The following is a 25494-nucleotide window of genomic DNA, read 5'->3' on the forward strand; positions in this document are numbered from 1 at the left end:
CAATCTATTTGAGTTGGCCAAACAAATGAAATCAAGTAGTGGGTTAATGCAATCAAGAGAGTCCTCGAAAGAGTGAGGACTACTCGAGTTTCTGTATCACACATTAGGTTAGCAATTGAAGTAATGAAAAGAGCAAGCTAGATGCTCTGATTTTTGTGTACCCAGATGCATGTCTAAATTCAATTATTAGTTTGCTACTAATCAAAGTTCCACGCCGAAGCCCAACAAAAGACCAAACCAAAGACCAATGAAGGAAATTGCACAAAATATAGACCGAACATAAAATTTTTTTACCTTTCAAACTTTGAAGATGATGTTTTGGGGCTTCCATCGACGTCGGTGTCGAGTGTAGGTGGGGAGGGGAGAGGGAGAGAAAGAAGGAGAGGGCTGGCTTTTTTTTTTGGGGCTTTCGTTGACAATAGAGGAGTGCAGATGGGAGGGAGAGAAAAGAAAAGGCTTCAAGGGTTTGTCGACTGTGGAGGAGTGCAGATGGGCTCGAGAGGGTGCTAGCATGGAGCGTTGTAGATGGGAGGGAGAGAAAGGAGAGGGCTGGGCGGGAGAGGGATAGTGAAGATGAGAGGGAGAGTGAGCGTCTTTTCTCATACATGCAGATACATTTCAATTATAAATAGATCGCCTACTCGTCTGTTTGTTATTGGGTGGTGAGAAAATGTTTCTCACACCCATCCGGCTTCAAGTTTTTCTTTTTTCATAAAATGTAGAGTGTGGAATGATAAATAGTGACTGATTATAAATTATTATTATTATTTTTATCATTATTATAAGAGTAAAGTAAATCTAAACATCAGCGGTCAGCCTTTTGTCCAATAACCCCACGTCCTTTTTTCTCTTTCGCCCTGTGAAACGCGCGTTCTACCTTCAGAAGGAAGGGCCCATTTTCAAAATTGATCAAACCTCCCACTCCCTGCGTTCATGGCTTCTTCTTCCCCTTTGGCCAGCGCCCCGCCGTCTCCAGTTCGTGGATTCTCTTCCGCAGATTAGTACTTCAGTTCGTGGCTGATGATCACCTCCCCGCGTTCGCCCCACCGCTCGCGCTTCTTCTTCCCCAGTTGGTGAGATTTGTCTGGCCGCCCCTCTGTCCAACTTCCCAGGTAACGTTGGAGATATTTGTTTTCTTGTATTATGGTTATGGTTTCTGCTTGTGTACTGAGGGAGGTGAAGGGAGGCTACGATTTGTTTGTGTTATGGGTTTTGGTGAGATGGGTATTGAAAATTTTGGGGCTTAGGTTATTTTTCCTTCGTGTATTATAGATTGCAGCTTCTTTGAGCAGCGTTTGTCGCATTTTTTGAGCACTGAGTTAGAAAACCCACTGGATATTGGTTGTAGTCTTAATCATGGCTTCTGATCTGTGCATTTGGGATAGATTAATCTCATACCGTCAGTATACACATGGTTGTTGAACAGTATAGATAGACAGGATAGAAAGAAGCATCAAATAAGATATATCCCCCTGATAAGCTCTCCTCTCGCACTCACTCGCCTGTCAGACTATGGAATTCCTTGAAATGTGCATTAGCTATTGTCTAATCTAAAGCAGATCTCAGGGAATGAACAAGCAATCCTCTAGTCTGTTTTGTTGAAAAAAAAAGTGTCTTCGATTGTATTGTGTATAATTTATGAATATAAAAATCATCTGCATCAAATTTCAATTTATTGCAGGGAAGTGTTTGAGGGATATACCTATAAAAGAAAAAAAGGAAGTATTTGAGGTTAACCATGCTTTAGTAAAATGCTATATGCAATCTATATTATGGATTATTCTATTTATTTCATGCACTGAATTTAATCTGGTTGATATAGTTGTTAGATTTCACTAAGTCATTGAAATTCACCTCAGGATATATCCCAAGATGATCATTATTTACTTCCACAGGCGGTATTTGTTTGCTCTAGTTCTTGGATGCACAATTGTTTCTTTTTATTTATTTATTGTGTATATACGCCATTTTCTGATCTAGTTGAGATAATATGCAGTTCTTCACCCTGCTTCAAAATTCTCACAATGCCTTTACACAGGGATTTTAATATTTTATAATCCAAGAAAAATATTCTTATCCCATCTCAAAAATAACTGCTTGATTTTGTGTGGGTATGCAAATTAGTCTGTCAAAATTTACATACATACATGCATATGTAGTTTCAACTGGTAAATTCTGGATGTAGGCTGCATATACTTGGCAAAGCTCAAGTCTGAAACCTTTCTTCACACCACCGTCGCAGCCCTTGACATTGAGGGTTGGAAAAATGAAAAGTGATTTTGTAACTAATAGCTTGCACACACGCATGACCTTTTGTTGTTACTACCTTGTCTCTTTTCGACAGTTGTTGCACTAGTGTTGCATGGGTGCTTGGAGGTGATGGTGCTATTGTTGTAGCTCATACTGATGGAAATTTTTATGTGTATAAGAAGGCAAGTCTTGGACTTTCATGATTCAATGTTGTTGTAGATAGTGAGTTAAGCATGTTTTAATGAAATTTTGTTTTGTACAGAATTACACCGTAAAGTAAACTTCTTGCCATATTTTTGTATTGCTTTTGAATCCTATTTTGTCATGTGAAACGTTCGAACTGTGTGCAGGGGGAAGCAATATGTGAATTCTTCGTATGGGCGGATAGACTTCAACTAATAGAGGAGAACATTCTGACAACAGAGAACCAAGATTGGAAGAGGGAGGATAATGTATTGTTGCACAAGTATGAAGCTCGGAAAAAAAAGATAAACTAAGAGAGAGACAACTGTTCACAAGGTTAAGGTCAAACTTGAAAAGCGGAGTGTCGTGCATACGGATATGGTTGTGTTTGTATTGAGTTGTATCTATTGATTGTATTTTTTCTGGTTGGTTTGGATCAAATATGTAAATAGCGGAAAGCATCGTGTCAAAATCACTTCAACATTTGTATTGAAAAAGCCTTTGGTCTTGATGCGAGTTTCTGCCTGAATTTAGCTTACACCAAGATATTAATACTTTTCTATCTAAATAAATTTCCTATTTAGCTAAAAAATCAGCCAGCATAACTATATGCATTCCTCTTGCTCATCAGGCCATCCCCTCACATAAAGAGAACTAAAGATTTGTGAAATGGAGGAATAATTTTCACTAACTTCATTCAAGTCATCAAGCCAAAATGAAATGGATGCCACAATCAGCAGTTTAAAAAACAAAACCCAATCAAAAGAAAGAAGAAAAGAACTTGTAAAAGTAAAACAATATCATGGCTATCCATGGGCAATATTTTCATGCTAAAATTGTCACAAATCAGCCAGCTGTATTCATACTTTCAAGATGTAACGTTCTGAGTATAATTTGGAGATCTTGACTCTTAGATATAACATTCTTCAAACTACAAAGTGCAAATTTACAACCACAATTTGATAAAAACTACAAATTTCAACATTCTTCAAGCTTCAAATTACAAATTACAGTTTTTACAAACTACTCCACAACCACATTTTGATGAAAACAATACATTGTCTGAAATGGCATCAGATTCTCCATGGAATAATCGGATGCAAATTAATCATCATAGTTCATTGTACCTTTCACAACACAATCTAAATCCTATATAAGCTGGCCTTCACTAGGAAGATGGGAGGGGAACTGCCAACGTTCTCAGGTTTGCTTCCGACTCAAACTTGAATAAGACAATGGGTGGAAGTTGTCATTAACAGAACTTCATTCGGAGACTTTCTTCCTCTTCAGAAGGGTTGTACAATTGGAGATGAAACCAATAAGAAAAAGAACCGACAAATTTTTGAAGTCATATAGATCCTTGACCGACTTGAGCTCCCCAGGCCGGCCTATATAAAACAAATGAGCAACAACAGTAAGGAAAAAAAGGGAATGCGGCTGCTTACAGGTAGAATTCAAGGAGATATTGAATATTTTCATTTACCCAAAAACTAAAGAGATAAATATTCAATATCCTTTGAAAGCAACACGGTTCAACTCCCAGGGAAAGGATTAAAATATTGCCCACAAACAAAGGAAACCAACTTGTCCAATTGAAACAACCCAACCCAAGAATGGAACTTCAGTTGGTGCAAGCCAAGGAATCTCAATCCAAACTCTCTGCGATTGAAGTAAAAAACATGGTTAAATAAACCAATAGACACACAGCCAATGCTTCAAGAATATCAACTAATCAGAGTACCAAAATCCTGACATTCTCACCACCAAGAACTCACAAAATGGGATCTTTAAGAAGAAAATATTTCAGAAGGCAACGAAAAATAAATTGATTGCAAAATTTCTGAACTAAAATGGGTTTGGTTCCCCTTTTCACCTGTACTTTGTTCTTATCATTAGCCAAACTGCAGCATCAAATTAATAGAAGGATGACAATCACAGTAGCAAGGTAGTTACTGATAATTTCAGCTTCTTTTTTAATATTCTTCTTCTTTTTTTCCCCTTGGATGAGGTGTGAGTGTGTCAAAAAAAAAAAAGTCTGAGAAGTAGATGCAGAAAAATAAAATCAAAACTAGTTTAATCTGAGAAAAAGGAGGATAATCATTGCAGATTGGTATTGTATGTGTAAAAGCAGAGGTGAGTCTGTGAATCATTTACTTTTACACTGCGAGGTAGCCAGGACTCTTTGGGATGAGGTGTTTAAAAGAGTGGACTTAGCATTGGTTATGCCGGAAACCGTTTTGGATGTATTGGCTTGCTGGATCTCAATTCGAGGTGTGAGACAGATTAGAGCGGTTTGGAAGATGATCCCTATCTGTATTATGTGGTGTCTATGGCAGGAGCGCAATGGGAGGACTTTTGAAGACAGAGAGATCCTTAGCAGAGCTAAAACTGTTATTTTTTAGGATTCTTTGTACTTGGGCCATTGCTGTGGATTTTAATGGCATGGACCTTCATGATTTCTTAGTTTCTAATGCGCCTACATAATTAGGGCTTTTCTATCTTTGTAATTGACAGTTGGTGGTTTAACAAATACTTATTTTACTTATCAAAAATAAATAAATAAGTGCTTTTGAAACCCATGAAGTTAAGCCTGATTTGCATAATTATGGTAGGTGACAAAAAGAAAATCAAAGACTATTGATCTTCATAATTCTCAAGCAAACCTAGAGAGGATTTAAAGGTGAGTTATAACGAGTCACAGATTAGAGGCATGTTTAAAACCAGGGACCTAGGGGTGGTAGTTGGTGGATAAGGATCCTTTCATTTACTTGAAATGAATAGCATCTATTTAGTGCAAAACATTAGGTGGATTTTTTTTTATTGTACTTGTCACTCTAATCATTCATAAAAATGCAATAACCATACTTCATACTTGGTACAATATAGGTAATATCCATTCAAGTGAAATGGAGAGGATGTTGTTAGATAGTTTATGGGAGACTTGGTGTTTTACTCTAGTTCATTCCCTGAGATCTGCTTTAGATTAGACAATAGCTAATGCACATTTCAAGGAATTCCATAGTCTGACAGGGGAGAGAGTGCGAAAGGAGAGATTAATTTGCAGGATATATCTTATTTGATGCTTCTTTCTATCCTGTCTATCTATAATGTTCAACAACCATGTGTATACTGACAGTACGAGATTAATCTATCCCAAATGCACAGATCAGAAGCCATGATTAAGAGTACAAACAATATCTAGTGGGTTTTCTAACTTAGTGCTCAAACAATGCGACAAACACTGTGCAAAGAAGTTGCAATCTGGAATACACGAAGGAAAAATACCCTAAGCCCCAAAATTTTCAATACCCATCTCACCAAAACCCATAACACAAACAAACCATAGCCTCCCTTCACCTCCCTCAGTACACAAGCAGAAACCATAACCATAATACAAGAAAAAAATATCTCCAACGTTACCTTGGAAGCTGGGCAGAGGGGCGGCCAAACAAATCTCACCAACTGGGGAAGAAGAAGTGCAAGCAGAGGGGCGAACGCAGGGAGGTGATCATCAGCCATGAACTGAAGTACTAATCTGCGGAAGAGAATCCACGAACTGGAGACGGCGGGGCATTGGGCAGAGGGGAAGAAGAAGCCATGAATGCGAGGAGTGGGAGGTTTGATCAATTTTGAAAATGGGCTCTTCCTTCTAAAGGTAGAACGCACGTTTCACAGAAAAAAAAAAAAAAAAAAAAGACCACGTCAGGTGTGTGGTGTTAGTAAACAGTAGGTGATGTATAGATTTACTCTTATTATATATGTTAACCTTTTTACCAATTTCTCAGCAAACAAACATAGCAGGTAGTTCTGAAACTCAAAAAGGTTATCTCAATCTGGCAAACTCAGTAAAAGCAGCAAGACATTATGAAATCCAAGTGAAAAAAATATAAAAGGTTGCTATCTTATGCATCCCACCCAATTAATAGATTTGAAATGGACGTATGCATTATAAGGTGCAGGACCAGCATGCACCTTTTAACTCTTTTAAGCCTACATGTCACACAGACCGGAACACACCTCCATTGTTCTGATGTGGTGCTTACGTTACAAGCGGTCATGATGATCGCATCTACTCTGTTGTCTTGCAGTTCCACTTTTTTGTCCAAAATGGCAAACATATCTGTCAAATGCATAAGTGGCGACCTTATTCACACACCCCACGAGCGAAATACATATTTTCTAATCATCAAATGCTAACAAAACAAGCTCATGCGTAGGAAGATTTGTTGGGTGAGTGGAAGATTTTGGGTTGAGTTATGAAAGAAGTACAGAAACTAACATACTATCATGTGGGTTGGGACTTGGGAGGATAATCAATCTCTGTAGCCTCTTCTAATAATATCCTCTGGTTGATAATATATTTAATATATCATGGCATAGAAACAAGCTGCATACCTTTCCTCCTCAAGCTTCCTTGAATCCTGCATTGCCTAGGCATGTTGTTTACTTGCCTACACTGCACTTCTATAAGTAGTCAAAAATTATTACAAAGAGAATAAACTAGTACAAGAGGAGTAGGTCGGATGATCTACAAAATCCACTAAACAAGGGACAGCAGCCCTGCCAAATAACAATGACAACTGCACTCACACAGATCACATGAAAAAATACTTAACAGTTGGTCTAAATTAACCAAAGAGCTGCTTCCAAAACTGTTTCCATGCCTTCCAAGCAACCTTTCTAATCAACCAGCTTATTTGACATCAGGAATTGACCCTTAAATACAGTGAATAAAAAGAACCACAATTCTCACGCAATTTGCATCTTTGTATTATTCCAGTCAATATATGATCCTTACAGGCTGAACTTGCGCACATCAGAGATGCTACTTTTATCTTGCAATCTTCGTTCTCAATTGTTTTTTCCACTTCTATTTCATTCCTAAACTTGACACCTCATGCAAATATAACTTTCAGAAAGCAGGAACTCATCTAAAATGGTTGAATGGGGAAAAAATGCTATACTTTTTTCTGTAGAGGATAGCAGAAAGCTTCTGAAGTGGCTGGAACTCAAAGGTAGGTACAAAGGGCATGAAACCAAGTTATCATTTGTGAGGGTGAAGGGGATACAAGCAAGGCAACATATAAATGCAGAATTAGCATAAGAGAATGGAGGAGATTTTGGCCTGTACCAGTGGAAAGATGGCACAGGATTTCCTTTTACCTTGCTACTTTTTAGTTCATTTTAACCCAAAAATCATCAGTGATGACCAATGTGTTCTCCAATATGAACCACGGCAATTATTAAATAGATGCTCCCAATTAAGCATAAATTCTCCACATCACCTCTAGGACTAGTATCATCAATTTCCTGCCAACACTCATGTCACAGAAAATCCCTCATCCACCATCAACTCATTGTCTGGTATATATCCAACTTTTTTAATTTTTGCATGAAGATCCTGAAGTAATGAACAAACACGTTCTGATTGACTATGAGACTTATCGCCAACAACAAACACATGTGCACTATTCCCAATCTCTATCCAACTGCAACCAGGCTGTTTCTTCAATCCCTTAGCCTTCATTTTCAGCCTCACTTTAGCAGCTTCTCTCCATTTCCCCGCCGAAGCATATATGTTAGACAATAATAAATACGTGCCTGCATTCTCTGGCTCCAACTCTGAAAGCTCCTTTGCAACCAGCTTCCCCATGTCCATATCCCGTGAACATTACATCCAGCAAGTAGAGCCCCCAAAACAGATGCTGATGGCTTAGTCCCAAGCCGCCTTATAAAATCAAATGCCTCTTTGAGCCTCCCGGCACGGCCACAGAGATCAACCAAGCATGTGTAGTGATCTTCTCTCACGATTATGGATTCATCTCTCACAAGCTCATCAAAATGCTTTAGCCCCTCATCTACCAAACCAGCATGGCTGCATGCTGAGAGCAACCCTACATAGGTGACATCATCAGGTTGAACCCCTAATTCCCGCATTTCATTGAACAAATTAATTGCCTCTCTGCCACAACCATGGTGAGAATAGGCTGCAATCATACCATTCCAAGAAACTAAATCCCTATGGTTTGTCATCCCATCATCAAACATCTTCCTGGCGGTACCCAACTCCCCACACTTTGAATACATGTTTATGAGTGCTGACACCGCAAAAGCACAATCCTGATAGGTTGTTTTACTTATCATCTGATGAATTTGCTTTCCCTCGGTAAGACCAGCTAGGTCACTACAAGCACCCAAAACAGTCACAAAAGTTCCCTGATTGGGTTTCACCCCACCGACCGCCAACATTTTTGAGAAAATCTTCAATGCTTTTTCACTTTGCCCATCTTGAATATACCCTGTGATAATTGCAGTCCAAGATATCACATTCTTTTGAGGCATTTCGTGAAACAACTTCCATGCCCTACTTAACTCCCCATTCTGAATAAGCCCTGTAATCATGGTATTCCACGAAGGCATGTCCCTCTCCGGCATTCTCTCAAACAAGTCAAAAGCCTCATCCAACCTCTTATTCTGTGCATAACCTGTAATCATAGCATTCCAAGAAACTACATTCCTTTCGGGCATCAAATCAAAAAGTACCCGCGCCTCATCAATCCTCCTATTTCTCGACAAACCCGCAACCATTGCAGTCCACGAAATAACATCCCTTTCAGGCATCCGTTCAAAAAGCATTTGTGCCTTGTCAATCATCCCACATTGTGCCAGTGCTGTTATAATGGTATTCCACGAAACCACATTCCTCTCCGGCATCCTTTCAAACAAATCCAAAGCCAAATCAGCCTTACCATTTCTTGCATACCCATCAATCATTGTGTTCCAAGAAACCACATTCTTAACCGGCATCTCATAGAACAACCACTCCGCTTCCTTAATCCTATTTAACCTTATATACCCACTAACCAAAGCCGTCCAAGTAATCACATTCTTCTTAGCATCCACTCTATCAAACAACCTCCTTGCCTCCTCAACCATACCACACTTTATATACCCCGTGATCACTGTCGTCCATGTGACCACATCTCTCTCGCACATACCATCAAACACCTGCTGTGCTTCTCCTATTTTACCCTCTCTGCAGAGCTTGGTGATCAGCCAATTTGACCGTGCCACATTCGAGTTTGCGCTATAATCTCTTCCAGGTGTCGCAAATCTGGCCATTCCCGTCTCATTCACTGAGTGGTAAAAATAAATTTGGCATCCATATAGAAGCTTGGGATCCGATAAAAATGGTATACTACTTCGGACACAGTTCAAGATTGGTGATCTAGCAATACCGCTGCACTGTTTTACATTAATCGATACTCGAAAAGAAGCTGACATGTTCAGCAAGAATCTAGGAGTATCAAAACATCCCCATAACCATGATGACGAGCCTCTTCATGAAAACACTCTCACATAAAAGAAACCTTACGTAACCAAGAATTTGGCATCAAAACATTGAGCACCTATAGTTACTATACAAAGTTGGTGCTGCAAACATTACGGCACCAATTACAAGCCGTAAATTCAGAGTTACATAGAAAATCAGAGGCAGTTTTACATCCCCACGCCTCAGATATTCAATCCCCCCAATATGCTTTTCTTGGTAGCTTTTGGGCTCTGCTCATCTGCACGTGAACATAAATTTGGTTATGACCACTAAAAGATGCAAGAAGCCATCTCAAACTTCAAAAGAGCACAGAACTAATAATAATGATTGGAATTTTTGCAAGCAGAACCACTCACAAGGAATAAAATGCAAATAGAGTCATCAACCACATTTTTTAATAGTCGGATTTCGTGAGCCATATTTAAAAGAGCAATGATACGGTAACAACCCATCTATAATTTATCAACTACTTCCTCATAAAATATAATTTTTTCAAATTTTTGATACATCAAATTAAAATCAAAATCAAATTTCAAAAAAATATTATTTTATTCAATAGTAGTTTAAGAGTAGTAAATTAGCTGGTAGTTTATCATTTCTCTATTTAAAATAAAAATGTTGCCTCAGACCCAAGTCCACCTGTAGCCTCACTTCCACCAGACCGGAGCTCTACAGAAGTTTTCTCCAGCAAAGAAAACTGAGTCCGGAGTCACTGAACCCCAACAACATCTGCCGGCTTTAAGCATTGCTGTGCTCTCACATGCATTGACCATTTTTTTTATAATATCTGTGGTGTTTTAAAGTGCATTTCCAAGGGCTCTATTGACGGGCCTACATGGCTCATTCCCAGGTCCTATACATATTCTACATATGGATTCATTAGCTTTACATTTCAGACACTCACTCTGATCCTGATTTTGTTTTTCAAACAGCTACTCCGTTAGGCGTTAGCCACGGCACCAAAATTCACGTCATATTTTTTCTGGGTAGTTTAAGTTATTTACAAGACAAAACTGTGCAAGATCTTAACCAAGCCATTATATTTTTGTTACAGTGGGTGTGTACGAACAAATACATCTATAAAGCAACTGACATAAAGAAAGATACTACAGAGATGGAAACAGCCGTATCCAAATTTCGCAACACCACTTGCTAATAAATATTAGATTTGCTTCCTCTTTTTTGGTACCAGAGTACCTTCCTAAAAAGAGGACAAGATGAGGAAGAGGATGAAAATAAAGAAGAGGAAGACACTTTACAAATTGTGCCGCTCCTCGAGGAGGGAATCCCACTTCTGCCAGGACTTAGGGGGCATACAACTTAATATGCTCAGGGTGTATAATGAATAAGCCAAGTCTATTGCTCAAAAAGAAACCAAGATAAGCGAAAATCGAGCAGTGACTGAGGTTACCTTTGTTCAAGTGGGGAAAAAAGATTACATTGACTTTTGTACAATGGGAATTTTTTCTAGCCATAAGCCAAAAAGGGGGGGAAAAGTATGGTCTTAGCACACGCGGCTTTTGCATGACAGAGGTGGCTTACACTAGCATATGCATAGAGTTCTACCAACACTTGCTTATAATAACCATAAGTAAAACAGACAATTGCAAAACTGAGGTCTTCTAAAACACTGACTCCTAGTTCTCTCAATGCCTAGGCAGCTTCAGTGATAGCCTCCTACAGCTTATTTATCAACATCATAGCTCATTTGAGACAATGGAACCTTATTCTTTGTGTAATAAACACATCCACAAATAAGGATCTGCATACAGATTCTGAATTTAACAGCTCCACCAAAATAAAGATCCTTAAAAGTACTTCAAACTCTTAACATTATTATGCTTGCTCTTAAATTATGCTGCTAAGAAAGCAAAGTTGCAAAAGGAGTATCATCAAAGTGAAATGATGTGGACAAAAATGTGTGGTTGTGCCCACAACCGAGAAATAACTGACTGCAATTCAGCGATAAAGAGAAACACATTTTTTAAAATCTCTTTCTGGTACATCCTAGGAATAAACATTGCTAATTTTATTTCCAATACTACCTAGATCCTTAGATGCCATCTTTCATGGGTACAGGTATGTGGTTTATGCCAGACTTGACTGACCAATAACTTGAAATTTGAAAACGATATCCTAAAATAAATTTGAACGGGATAATAGTTGATACTGCATACTATAACCTTAGCAACCTAATTAAAGGAAATAGGAGGTGGCACATATGCCTTCAGGCTTCACCAAAATGTAACCCCCAGCCAAACTATCAATTCCCGATACCCTGGTTCTGAAGACTGAATCCAACCATCTTTTACTTTCAATTTTTTAAGAATATTCATTAACAAAAAAGAAAAAGAATCCTACTATCTATACTCAAATTATGTCTTTCATGCCCCAAATTCAGACCTTGAGTGCATTCTCTTTGTTACCTTGGCCTCAAAGAGCTCACATCTGCTTACATTTATGCCCAAATGTCCCCTTTAAAAAGTTTTTCTTTCCTTTTTTTGGCAGAAATTTACGTTTATCGTTACCTTTCTTTTCCATTCTGTTTTTTGACATAATTTTATTCCTTGCCTTGCCTGTAGATGCCATTTGGCTCTGTGATTTGTTGCTACTTTCGGTACTTTGTTTGCAAAGGACCAAGTTGTTGGGAACATGAAGAAAGTTAGAATCTTTAATTAGATTTATATTTTTATAAATAGGCACTCTTCGAAACCGAGCAGAGCGGATATCGGGAACACAAAAAAAAAAAAAAAAAAAAAAAGAAGAAGAAAAAAACTCAAAGTTCCCAAACAAGAACCACGACTTTGAATTGACGAGATGTTACATTCAATCACAGGTGAAACCTACCGCTTTAAAGGATAATATAACTTCTATTTGTCAAATAGTTAATTATAAATAGGGATTATTAACTAAAAAACGGAAGTATACTCACAGAAAGGGATATTAGTATCACATATGAGAAACAACTAGCAGGGTTCCAAGAGACAAACCCAGATAGTGTCGAATTCGACAACCCAATCAGCCAACATGGAAAGGACCAATATCGCCGGTTCTGAGAGAGCTGGCAACCTCATCAGCAACGATCAAGCAAGAAGAGACCCAGCCAGTCAGAGCCACCCACACCATCTTTGCCATCCAAAGGGTCATGGCCCATGGCATTGCCATTGTCTCTGAATCTTTCTGTTTTTTGCTTTCCAATCAAACGATTCAAACCCTGATATCGTTTTTGTATTTAAAGACTGATAAAAAATAAAATAAAATTGTTTTTGTATTTAAAGAAAACCCATTTGAGGATCAAAGCCCTTGTTTGGAAGAAATTTTTTTCTCATCAACCACTATGTACTACCTCACACCCCACACCCTATGAAAAATACCCTCACACCTTATGAAAAACACTCATACCTTATAAAAAAAAGTTATAGATATGAGTATGAAAGTGCATAGTGGCTGATGCATAGAATTCCTCTATTTGGAAATAACAAAAGAGTCATAAGAGATGATAAAAAATAGGAGTAGGCAGCGAGGCCCCGCCCCGCATCTAGGCCCCATAGCAGGGGCAGGGGGCAGGGAGGGCCCAACCCCGCCCGCACTTATATATTTTATTATATAAATATATATTTATACTATACATATTTATAAATATTTATTATTTGTACTTTATATAAATATAGTAATATGTATTAAGTAGAACTTTTACTTAATATTTTGTGTAAGTTGTACTGTAGTAAGGTGACCATTTTATAGATTGCCAAAGCAATACAAGAGTCCCACATTGCTTAAGTGTGAGACTTGCATTGTAAAGACAATCTATAAAAGGGTCATCCTACTACACTACAACTTACACAAAATATTATAGTCATATTTACAAATTTAAATTTACATTTTGAGTCCAAAAATGTGATTTTGATCACTTTTAGACCCAAGAATAATTTTGGGCCTAGTGGACTGTAGTCCATTATTGAAGTGGGCGGGGGGTAGGACGGATTGGGTGTGGGTGGGGGATGGGGAGGGGGCTACCCCACACCATATGGTGTGGGTAGCACCCCTAATAAAAAAGGTGTAGTTAAAGAAACAGGTAAGAGTTGAAGGAATGTGATGCATGGGGTACAAGTCATTGATTTTTCTTACAAATTTGTAAAAATTGTATAAGGCCTCGTTAAACTGTCTCGTTTATCTTATTTCATTCTATTTAATTATTATAAAATTTTTATGTAAATTATAATAAATAATTTAATTTTTTAAAAATTTTAAAATAAAAATTTATATTAAAAAATTATATTTTATTCAACTTTCATCTCATCTATGTAACCAAACGAGAACTAGGGCTGAGCACAAACCAAGTGGGAGTTGGCATGGCCATCCTCCAACTCCAACTTTGTCAGAGGTTGAATCCGACCTCCAACTCCAACTCCGACATGTTCATCCTCCGCTCCGACTCCGACTCCGACTTGTCGGAGTAGAGTCAGATTTAGGCTTTTTTTCTTACTGTTTTCAACTTCTTATTTGGCACACTTTTTAAAAAGAATTTTTTGTGTGAGCTTTTAAATTTAATTTTTTTTCAAAAATCACAATCTAAAGTAAATAATTTACTTTTTACTAAAAACATAGCAAAAAATAAAACTAAATAAAAACAAGTAACATACTAAGTTACTAACATGCTTCAAAAAATTAAAAAATTAAAAATTAAAAATAACCAATCACTGCAATAAACATCCACTCCCATCAATGCATCATCCATCATCCACATCCAACTAATCACTTCAAGTCTACAATAAACATCCACACCCATCATCCATCAACCACATCCAAAATCATCCACAACTATCATCCACATCAATCATAATAATATGTTCTTACAATGATTACAACAAACATTTTTTAAGTTCTAATTTTGAAAAAAAGAGAAACCCAACATTTTCTAAGTGCCAACCAAATTAAATGTTCCCAACAACAAACATATTATAACAAATTAATGTTCAAAGTGCCACACTGCCATGCCAACCAGAAAATGATAATGACAATAGAGCTAACTATGAATTTTGCTATGCAGTAAATATCCATTATCCTCCATGAATTTCACAGAGAATAACATTAATACCATGAAATTTAGGAGTTCCCGAACTCCAAGAACTATATAACAGTTCAAAGAGACTAACAAGCTCCAAAAATCCAATGCAAGCATTGTTGATGGTCCTCTCAATTCAACCAAGGAACATGATATAAGTTATCCAATCTTTCTTTTCATGATTTTCAAGATTGTCAGCCACAAAACAGACATCAGCAGGACTTTCAGGGAATAACATGACAACTTATGTCGTATATGCACTAAATTAGGTTATCAAAAAGAGGTGATTTCGTCAAGTCCGAATTCCTAGAGGTGATAAAACTTCAACTTTGCACTTTGTTCAACTTTGTGGAACACAGATTAACTGCCCAACCACACCATCAATTACAGAAAGAAAATAAAACAGCCCACATGTTCACTAAAACAGTCCCAACTTTAGCATCATATTAATATATAAACAGCCCCAAACCACAACACAAACAAAAACAGCTCCAAAAACAAGTATAATCACAGTAGTGATTCAAAAACATCCGAACAAAAACAGCCCCAATATTAACTCAAATTAAAACAGCCCCAGTATAATCACGGTTTTATCCAATCATTCCTTGCAACAACAAAAAAACAGCCCCAAACTCATTCTATTTTAGTTACACAGATTTTACACAGACTCATCAACTGCAACATCCGTCCAAACAAGTATAATCACAGTTTATTCCTTCAAAACATCCCAACAAAAGCAGCCCCAATATTAACTCAAACACATCAACTGCAAGTCTGCAACATCCATCCTATTTTAGTTACACATATTTTATACAAACTCATCATCACAAAATTACACAGATTTTACACAAACTCATCAACACAAAATTACACAGATTTTACACAACCATATATCATCACAACATTACACAGATTTTACACAACCATATCATCGCAAAATTACACAGATTCACTTTTTACACAAAGAGATAGACGACGAAGGGAGAAGAGAGTGAGGCTTACCGTGTCGACCGCTGCCTGCGGGGGTGGTTACTGGGTCAGGGTGAGGTCGCGTGGCGACTCGTCGAGAGAGAGACGAGAGTCGGGGGGGGGGGGGGGGGGGGGGGGGGGGGGGGGGGGACTGGATAGGGGTCAGGGGGACTGGCTCAGGGCGAGATCGGGGGGGACTGTCGCAGGGTGAGATCGAGACTCGCAGGGAAAGAGAGAGAGAGAGAGACGAGCGTGGTCTTGTGGAGGTAGGGTTTTTTGAAGCCTGAAGCCGAAGGAAAATGGAAATTATGAGAGGGAGAGAGGGAGAGGGAGACGAGAGTGAATGGGTGAGGGCCTAAGGCCGCGCGCCCGGGGGATAAAAAACGGCGCCGTTTTATTTGATTTTTATTGATAGACTAAATTTAATTTTAATCTTAACCTTTGTTTAGGCTTTTAACCCTAAGTTTTTATAATTGTCAATATTAATTATTATTATTAATTATATGTTATCACTTATCATATATTCATATTTATAATTTTTTTAATCGTTCAATTTATTTGTTAATATTAATTAATAAAAATTATTATTTAAATTGACTTGTACCATATTGACTAAAAGAGCAGCAGCCAACAAAAAGAATAATTAGGAATGTATGGTAGATCTCCAATATCCATGGATTTGAATTCTACCACCTTATTTTAAAAATTTGAGAGTTTAGAGTGAAATCCCTTAATTAATTTCAAATTATAAAGAAAAATAACGTTTAGGACACCCCGAATGCAAGGAGAGGTACTGTTGTCCTCGTAAAAAATAAATAATAATAAAACCGCTTCATAAAACCAAAAAACCGACTCGGCCCGTTTTTTGTTTTATAAACAAGAACGCATTCCCGCTTGTTAGTTCCATTTGAAATCTACAGAGAGCGAAAGAGAACCTCTCTCTCTCTCTCGAACAAAGAGCCATGGCTCCTCACTTCTTCTTCCCGCAGACCCTCAGAGCACTAGAAGAAGAGCACGAAGACGGCCGCCTCTACACCCAAAATCCTGTCGACACAGCTTCGCTTCATCCCTCCGAACTCGAAGAGTTCGTCAAAGGTCTCTGTCTCTGTCTCTCTCTCTCTTAGAGATTCACAAAATTTTCCCTGGCCTTCCTTTTATTTTCTGAGAAAATGAAACACAAATTTAGTTTATGGTTCAATAAATTCTCAATTTTAGCAGCGCTTTAACCAGATCCTAATTTTTGTTCTTACGATATTTTCCTTTTTCCCTCCTTATCTATTTAAACAGGTGTATCCTTTGATCTTTCTGACAAGGAGCTCTTTTGCATTGAAGACCAAGATGTCTTTGATCGTGTGTATTCATTGATTCGTGGTTATTCTAGTCTTTCTCCATCCTGTAAATTCAATCTAGTGGAGAGTCTTCGATCCAATTTTAGCGTTCTTCTTCCAAATGTTGATTCACTCACCCGGGTTTCTCAAAGTCAGGATGATGAACATCCGGTGGTTGACCGGGTTGCTTCACATCGTAATGCTTTTAAAATATACACATTCTTCCTCATCAGTATTGTTCTCGCTGAGGAGTCAAACATTGTTTCCAATAATAATACCAAGGTATTCTCTCTCCACTATTTATATTTTTCTTATGTTTATTCCACTGCTGGGGGGGATATTGCAACTGTTATGGCCGATTTAGTGAAGTCTTTTGGCTATGGGCTTAGGTAACTGCAGTCACAAGGAATAAACGGCTTGTGAACTCATGGAGCTGGGAGCCTCAAAGGAGTCGGATACTCAATTTGATTGCTAATTCACTAGAGATCAACCTCGTCTTGCTCTTTGGTTCATCAGACCCAGATGAAAATTACCTGTCTTTCATTGTGAAGTAAGTTGGATAATTACCACAAATCTTTTAGGAATATTTTACCGTTGTTAGTGGACTTTGAGTTAAAATATTCTCTATGTTTGAGAAAAACATGCCCTATGTCGTATAGTTGGAGCATGCGCTATTTCGTATAGTTAAAATCTTAAAATATTATGATTTGTGTTTTTGTAGAAAAACATTCTCTATGTTTGAGAATGCAATTCTGTTGAAAGATTTAGACGCAAAAGATGCCCTATGTCGTATAGTTGGAGCATGCGCTACAAAATACCACTACATGGCACAGTCTTGTGCTTCTATCATGCACCTAATTCACAAATATGATTTTGTTGTTACCCACATGGCTGATGCGGTTGCTGGTACTGAGAAGAAGTATGCCGATGGAAGCCTGGCCAGCTCCATTATCAGAGAAATTGGGCGAACTAACCCCAAAGACTATGTGAAAGACACTGCCGGGGCTGAGAATATTGGCCGTTTTTTGGTAGAGCTTACTGACCGACTGCCAAAGTTGATTTCGACCAACATTGGACTTCTTGTCCCGCACTTTGGTGGGGAATCTTATAAGATACGTAATGCACTTGTTGGGGTTCTAGGAAAGTTGGTTGCAAAGGCATTCAAGGATGTTGAGGGTGAAGTGAGTTCTAAATCTGTTCGTCTCCGAACCAAGCAAGCCATGTTGGAAATTTTGCTCGAACGTTGTCGAGATGTTTCGGCTTATACTAGGAGCAGAGTTCTTCAGGTTTGGGCTGAGTTATGTGAAGAGCATGCTGTTTCAATCGGTATGTGGAATGAGGTTGCAGAAGTTGCTGCTGGAAGGTTGGAGGATAAGAGTGCAATTGTAAGAAAATCTGCATTGAATTTACTTATCACGATGCTGCAGCATAATCCATTTGGTCCACAACTTCGAATAGCTTCATTCGAAGCAACGCTTGAGCAGTATAAGAAGAAGCTGAATGAACTTGAACCGGATGTGCCCTCAGAAAGTGTTGCAGATGGTCTACCCTCTGACAATGATAATTGTAATGAAAATGGTGAAATTCATAATATAGATACTCAAGTGCTAGAGCAGCAAGAGAGTTTGACTGATAGTTGTTTGACTCATGTGGAAGAAGGGATTGCTCAGAAGGGTAGTCCCGTGCCAGATGTTGGGAACTTGGAGCAGACTAGGGCCTTGGTTGCATCACTTGAGGCAGGCTTGAGGTTTTCTAAGTGCGTATCTGCCACAATGCCAACACTTGTTCAATTGATGGCTTCATCTTCTGCCTCTGATGTTGAGAACACAATACTCTTGCTGATGAGGTGCAAACAGTTCCAGATTGATGGTTCAGAAGCCTGTCTCCGTAAGATGTTGCCACTGGTAAGTTTTTATTTGTGGTTGTGTTGGAAACGATCCAAAAATTTCCTTTGGAATTCAGGACAATTTTTCTTTTTGTCTTCTTCTCTAAATATCTTATTCTTGATCCACAACAAAAATAGCACCTTATATGTGCTCTCTTTTGCAGGTGTTTTCTCAGGATAAATCCATCTATGAGGCTGTAGAGAATGCCTTTGTTACAATTTATATACGAAAAAACCCAGTGGAGACTGCTAAAAATCTTTTGAGTCTTGCAATAGATTCAAATATAGGAGATCTAGCAGCTTTGGAGTTTATTATTGCGGCCTTGGTGTCCAAAGGTGATATATCTACTAGCATGGTATGTTCCCTTATATTTGGAGTTCTCTACAAAATATGTTGGTTGCATTACTTGATGTTGAATTTTTGACACAACACATTCATAAGATAATGACCATTTTATCCTCTCAAAACCACTCCCACAATATGTAAAGAGATCAAGTATCTTATAAGATGAGATATGGTTTTCATTCTTCCATTGAAATAGTCTGCTTAAACAACCATGGGTTATCCAAGTATGACCAAATATATCTATGAAATTCTTAAAATATTTCGTGGTCAATTTAGAACTTCTATTCCCAGGTTTACAATCTGAATAATAGTCTTTTTCAATATCTTTCTTGAGCTTTCACTACAATATCTGAAGATCTTGAGTAAAATTGTGTAAAATCATATATTTGTGCTAATGGGTATGATCTCCATTTCTTTTAAAGACCAACTTGGTTATATTAATTATTTTTTATTGTTAGAGCCGACCCTTTTTCCAACTTGAATTAATTGTGGAAATGAGAAGAGAGAGAAAACTTAACATAATTTAGTCTGATGGTGATTTGACTTCATGGATCTGTTTGGTATACTGTGGATCAGTCTGTCCACTTTCATGACTTCATGGCTGTTCTATAATGCATCGTTTCTGCTATTACTTGAATAAGCAGTTCCCCTATAAAGTAATGGATTTTGCAGACATCAGCGTTATGGGATTTCTTTTGCTTTAACGTTAGTGGAACCACTGCGGAGCAAAGTTGCGGTGCTTTATCTGTCCTTTGTATGGCAGCAAAATCATCCACTGGGGTTCTTAGCTCTCACTTACAAGACATTATTGATATCGGGTTTGGTCGTTGGGCTAAAGTGGAGCCGTTGCTTGCTAGAACCGCATGCATTGCTATTCAAAGATTGTCCGAAGATGACCAGAAAAAGTTGCTGTTAATTAATGGCAGTCGAGTATTTGGTATTTTAGAAAGCTTAGTTAGCGGATTTTGGCTGCCTGAAAACATATGGTATGCTGCTGCTGATGAAGCAATAGCTGCCATATATACAATTCATCCCATTCCAGAAACATTAGCTGCTGACCTGGTAAAAAAATCTCTGAGTTATGTGTTTGATTGTAGTGGAGGGGATGACTTGCAGCATGAAATTGACAGTAGTAGTGCCAGCATACTTACGACAGTTCAAGTAGCCAAACTGAGCAGATATTTATTTATCATAAGTCATGTCGCCATGAACCAATTGGTATATATCGAATCTTGCGCTCGAAAGATTCAGAAACAAAAAGTTGCAAAGGAAAAGGCAGATATTGATAGTCACAATACCAATAGTAAAGGCGCAATAGCCCCTGATTCCCTGAAGGTGCGATTGGATTCCGAACTTGGTTACCAGCAAAAATTATTAACTTTGTTTTTTGTCTGATATAGACAATTTCTTCCCTTGAAAATGCCTTGCAGGACAATAGTATCAATGCTGAACTAGGTCTTGCCTCCTCGGAAGAAGCAATTCTTGATAATCTTTCTGACAAAGCAGAAAAAGAAATTATCTCTGGTGGTTCCAATGAGAAGAACTTGATCGGACACTCTGCATCTTTCCTGTCAAAGCTTTGTAGAAATTTTAGTCTGATGCAAAAGGTGATTACCTCAGTTTTTCTCATCTTCTCCTACAATGTCTTCTATGATTCATGAACACTATGAAAGGATTGTCATCCCATCAGATGTAAATTCGAAATATAGTTCAACTGTTTTGAAGTTAGATTTTATTGGAGTTTAAATAAAATCATAAAGCCGTATTATTTTCGAAAAAATTGAAGGGCTGATGTCATTATTTTGGCGATGATATAATACATGGGATGATCGTTTAAGATTTTAAGTGATAAGTACTTCCCTGCAGTTTCTACGTCTTCTTACTGTTCATTTTTTAACTCTTCCAGTAAATTAATACTGTTTCTGCTTTCTCTCAGTATCCTGAACTACAAGCTTCCGGAATGCTAGCTTTATGTCGATTTATGATCATCGATGCAAATTTTTGGTAAGAGCTCATGTTCTCTCTCTCTCTCTCTCTCTCTCTCCCTGTCTAATAAACAAAACAAAACATGATGCTTACACATTTTAGTGAATGAAAATTTCCAGTGATGCAAATCTCCAGCTTCTCTTCACCGTTGTGGAGAGTTCACCCTCAGAAATTGTTCGATCCAACTGCACTATTGCTCTGGGAGATTTGGCAGTTCGGTTTCCTAATCTATTAGAACCTTGGACCGAGAACATGTATTCCCGGTTACGGGATCCTTCACTTTCTGTTAGGAAGAACGCTGTTCTGGTGCTTTCGCACCTCATATTGAATGACATGATGAAGGTCTAAGAGGCTAGCTAACCTTTTGCTTATTCTGTATCGTTTGTTTTATTGACCTAGAGGCTGATGTGGCCGGTGGCTTGAGCAGGTAAAAGGCTATATAAATGAAATGGCAATAAGGGTAGAAGATGAAGATGAACGCATTTCAAGTCTGGCTAAACTTTTTTTCCACGAGTTGTCTAAAAAAGGTAAATTTTGATAAACACCTAATTAAATGCGCTGCTAGTTGTCTTGTATTATATGTATGTGTGAGTGTTTCTGTCAAAATGAGTGTTGATGATTTCTGTCTTTTTCCAATTATGCGAACAGGAAACAACCCAATATACAATTTACTTCCCGACATACTTGGCAAATTATCCAAACAGAATCTGATAAGAGAATCTTTTTGCAACGTCATGCAGTTCTTAATTGGTTCTATCAAGAAGGTATAGACTGTTTATCTAAGTTGAATTGCCAAACATTTGTTCTAAGTGATGATTTGACATATCTATTGAAATTGATCTAGGACAAACAAATGGAATCACTTGTTGAAAAGCTTTGTAATAGGTTTAGTGGAGTTACAGGTATGCATTCTTTCAATTCTTTATAATTTCTTCGTATTACCATTCTGCTCAGCTGATGCCCCTCTTATCTTGTCAGCTTTCAAAATATGATGCTGTAGTGCGAATTAAGGGATAAAATCATGGTCCTCTTCCTTTCTTTTATCCTTCAGTTGTTTTTGTAGTAAATATGATCTAGTGACTACTTCCTTTGACCCAAAATAAATGTCTCCGTTCTAGTCTTTTAGACGACATGAGTATTATTGAAAAGTAAAATCTAACCAACTTTCCTAAATACCCTTTTCTATTTTAACTTTCGGTAAGTACATATCTATTTTGAGAATACATGTATATGGCGTGTAGCAGATTTTTCAATTGAAAATACACCTCATTGAAATTTTTGTTAGAGAGTGATTCTATCAATGTTCCAAGTTTTGTTGCATTTATGTAGTGAGCTTTGAAATCTAGTTTCTGCTCTTTTTTTACAATAGCAAATGCTACTTCCATTCTTAAAAATAGAATCTTATTGGTCGGCATTGACAACCCAGATATTTCCAGTCAGTCAGCAATTTGAACCAGCTGAAAGCTTTAACCACATACACTGCTTGTTAAGCTTGATTTTTGAATCAAGCCTGGTCTTATGAATGTCTATTGAGTCTCATATCCACACAATAAGACTTGTGCATATCGCTTCAAGACCAGGAGGCTGTCATCTCACTCCTAGTTTTGCTGAAACATTTTGCTAATGGCTTTATATCCAACATGTCATTGGAACAAAAAAAATCAACTTTTACAAATGATCAATTTGCTCTTACTTACTATGGGGAACAAGTTTTCTGTTGCAGATATCACACAATGGGAATATATTTCTTACTGCCTCTCTCAGCTGGCATTCACTGAAAAGGGAATGAAAAAGCTTATGGAGTCATTCAAGATATATGAACATGCCCTATTGGAGGATTCTGTGATGGACCATTTCAGGAATATAATAAACAAGGTAGTGAATTGTTTTTCTTGCATCACATCACTTGAAGTGTTAATAATTTATTTTCTATGAGCATAAATACTATTTTCTTTTGGGGTTGGGGGAACAGGGCAAGAAGTTTGCAAAACCGGAGCTTAAATTGTGCATTGAGGAGTTTGAGGATAAACTTAATAAATTCCACATGGAAAAGAAGGAGCAAGAAGCAACTGCAAGAAATGCTCAAATTCATCAACAGAAAGTTGGTGGTATGGAAGGTTTTGCGGTAGCTGGGAATATTGGTGAAGATAGTGCGGGATCTGATCCTGCTGATGGTTTGTGCAATTGGCTTATGCTACGTTTTAATGTTATTTTCTTTTTACTTTTCTCTTTCTTCATGATTCCCTCATAATTCTCCAATTTAGAAGTTTCCGGTAAATTTTCACTGCCTTTTTATTAGTGAAGCATACCATGATGGTGGGGGCTGCCATTAGATTTATCATGATGCATTATATAGTTGAGAAAAGAATGTATATTAGGTACACATGTAGTACTCTTTTTCTCACATGTTTTACCACAATGAATTAATTTAACCATTTTATCTTAGTGTTGATGAAGCATCTTTTGATGGTCTAAATAATAATCTTCATGCATCCTAGCCACTCACTTCTTTCAGTGCTTTATGCAAGTAGCAAGATTTAATATGATCTTACTCTCTTTCGGGTTGAGTGTTGTGATAGTCATTCTTTTTCTTTAAGGGAATCCTTACATGTAGTAATATCTAATTGTCAATTCAAATAGATGATAAGATGACAGCAACCTGATGAAACTGTTATTATGAAGGACCAGTATATTAGCTCCTACTGAATTTTAAAATTGGGAAATATATTATAACCTTTTTTTTTAAGATTTGGACAAGTATGACAGAAAAGACAGCAAGCTCCATGCTGTTTTCCTAAGCATCAAGCTCCATACAGCTGATTGATCATGTTCTTTCCAAAAATCTGAGATGGCATATGATATAACAGCAGGAAGAAAATGGTATCAAGATATTAACAAATCAATCAGAATCCAGAGCCAACTATTACATCACACAAAAGTAGAAAATGTCCTCAATTGTATAATTCGGAGGTGAATATAGTCCTCTAGGTATAGATAAGTGATCCTTAATAATTCAATTCTGTAGAAGCTTTTGAATCTGAAGGCCAAACAAACATGGAGTGTCGCTATTCTGATACAAACTTCAGTATTTCTAACTTGAAAAGGCTTCTATTATTTCAACTGTGGCATGCAAAAGTGTCTCTTGCAAACGAATGTTTTCTTTGAAATATTTTGTTCCATGTTTGTGAGTAAATGCTGCCGAAAAATGTGGTTTTTGTCTAACCTTGAGTTTCTTGTAGATGAAACAGAGGGCGAAGTCTTTAACCCATCTACCGAAGGGATGACCCGGCATGTAAATGGTTCTTCAAATTCTGAATTTATGGAGTCAGATGAATATTCTAATGCTTCCAGTGAGTTGATAGAGTCGGAACCAGCAGAAACTGAAGTTCAATCAGCAAAGGTTAATATTAGAGGTAGTCAAAACTTTATATTATTTGTTTAACTTATCCAAAATGAAAAAAAAAAAAAAAAAAGAGATTATATTCTAAATTATCTTCCATGTACATATGCATTGATGTGCTACCATTTACAGGGGCCTCTAAATCCAAAGCTAAGAGAAACGGCACCAAATATCAAAAGAACAACGTTTCTGCATCCACTAAAAGAAGTAGCAGGTCTCCGAAAGAGTAAATCTCTGGAGCTCTCTCTCTCTGTGTTTGGTTAATCGAGGCAGATACCCTTAAAAATGCTGGAACCTCTGATTTTCTATCTAGGGGACTGTAAATTACACCAAATATGTTGTGACTTAAATCTTCATTGCATGAAGAGGGGTTTCCTCATGATCAATGGGGTCTGTTTAGGTAAGTTACTTTAAGTAATCAAAGCAAACTTCGTGTACAGTTAACCATATGAATTGGCATTGATACCATGGATTGTACGCAAGCGTGTTAGAGTTGTGAATAAAATTAGCGATAAGACTATTTCTGTATCTATTCTTTGGTTATGCTTTTTCTGTAAATAAGCTCCGCTAAGATGGTATTTGCTTGCACTTAATCACGAGCAAAATTGTACGGCATGCCTTCCATTGAATGTCTCGTCCGATATTTATGCAGAATATTGAAACTGGGGCTCTAGCTTGGTTGATTGCAGCTTCGGCTTTATTTATTTTTGTCTATTTATGTTTCGAAGAATGAAACAGTATCGAGTACA

At 37.6% G+C, this 25494-nt stretch overlaps 3 protein-coding genes and 1 long non-coding RNA gene across 8 annotated transcripts; 2 read left to right on the forward strand and 2 right to left on the reverse strand.

The window, feature by feature from the left end:
- The first annotated feature begins 847 nt into the window (after positions 1–847).
- Positions 848–2908, forward strand: LOC121265139. The gene is made up of 2 exons (XR_005940613.1): positions 848–1112; positions 2345–2908. It is a non-coding gene; the product is annotated as an uncharacterized LOC121265139 (long non-coding RNA).
- Positions 2909–3350: 442 nt separating this feature from the next.
- LOC121265090 (pentatricopeptide repeat-containing protein At2g35030, mitochondrial-like) lies at positions 3351–9717 on the reverse strand. The gene is given in 5 exon segments (XM_041168558.1): positions 3351–3821; positions 3917–4092; positions 5854–6082; positions 6829–8097; positions 8100–9717. Coding segments are annotated over 2 exon segments (1962 nt in total). The 3' UTR covers positions 3351–3821; positions 3917–4092; positions 5854–6082; positions 6829–7753.
- A 56-nt stretch (positions 9718–9773) lies between these two features.
- Positions 9774–16020, reverse strand: LOC121265137. 5 transcript variants are annotated; one of them, XM_041168636.1, is made up of 4 exons: positions 15971–16020; positions 15834–15921; positions 12757–12946; positions 9774–10004 (listed from the first exon to the last, which is right to left on the reverse strand). In XM_041168636.1, exon 3 carries the CDS (start codon positions 12929–12931, stop codon positions 12785–12787), a length of 147 nt encoding a protein of 48 aa, XP_041024570.1. In that variant the 5' UTR covers positions 12932–12946; positions 15834–15921; positions 15971–16020; the 3' UTR covers positions 9774–10004; positions 12757–12784. The 5 variants fall into 5 exon arrangements, 4 of the variants coding, with proteins under 4 accessions (XP_041024570.1, XP_041024571.1, XP_041024568.1 ...); XR_005940612.1 differs by lacking the exon at positions 15971–16020 and having other exon boundaries at positions 12699–12980; XM_041168637.1 differs by lacking the exon at positions 15971–16020 and having other exon boundaries at positions 12757–12956.
- A 679-nt stretch (positions 16021–16699) lies between these two features.
- On the forward strand, positions 16700–25273 carry LOC121265075 (condensin complex subunit 1). The gene is made up of 16 exons (XM_041168537.1): positions 16700–16895; positions 17088–17410; positions 17518–17678; positions 17850–19032; positions 19178–19369; positions 20032–20694; positions 20790–20966; positions 21296–21363; positions 21465–21687; positions 21773–21872; positions 21994–22109; positions 22190–22247; positions 23069–23220; positions 23318–23519; positions 24585–24758; positions 24878–25273. The coding sequence occupies exons 1-16, from the start codon at positions 16763–16765 to the stop codon at positions 24973–24975; spliced, it is 4023 nt and encodes a 1340-aa protein (XP_041024471.1). The 5' UTR covers positions 16700–16762; the 3' UTR covers positions 24976–25273.
- The last annotated feature ends 221 nt before the right edge of the window (positions 25274–25494 follow it).

This window comes from Juglans microcarpa x Juglans regia, chromosome 5D (assembly GCF_004785595.1).
Source record: "Juglans microcarpa x Juglans regia isolate MS1-56 chromosome 5D, Jm3101_v1.0, whole genome shotgun sequence".
NCBI lineage: Eukaryota > Viridiplantae > Streptophyta > Magnoliopsida > Fagales > Juglandaceae > Juglans > Juglans microcarpa x Juglans regia.

Bases quoted from the DNA above. Each gene is read 5' to 3' on its own strand.
- LOC121265075 (XM_041168537.1), top strand. From the start codon at position 16,763: ATGGCTCCTCACTTCTTCTTCCCGCAGACCCTCAGAGCACTAGAAGAA. The intron at 16,896-17,087 runs GTCTCTGTCTCT...CTATTTAAACAG, and splicing joins ACTCGAAGAGTTCGTCAAAG to GTGTATCCTTTGATCTTTCT. The intron at 20,695-20,789 runs GTGCGATTGGAT...AATGCCTTGCAG, and splicing joins TAGCCCCTGATTCCCTGAAG to GACAATAGTATCAATGCTGA.
- LOC121265137 (XM_041168636.1), bottom strand. From the start codon at position 12,931: ATGGCAATGCCATGGGCCATGACCCTTTGGATGGCAAAGATGGTGTGG.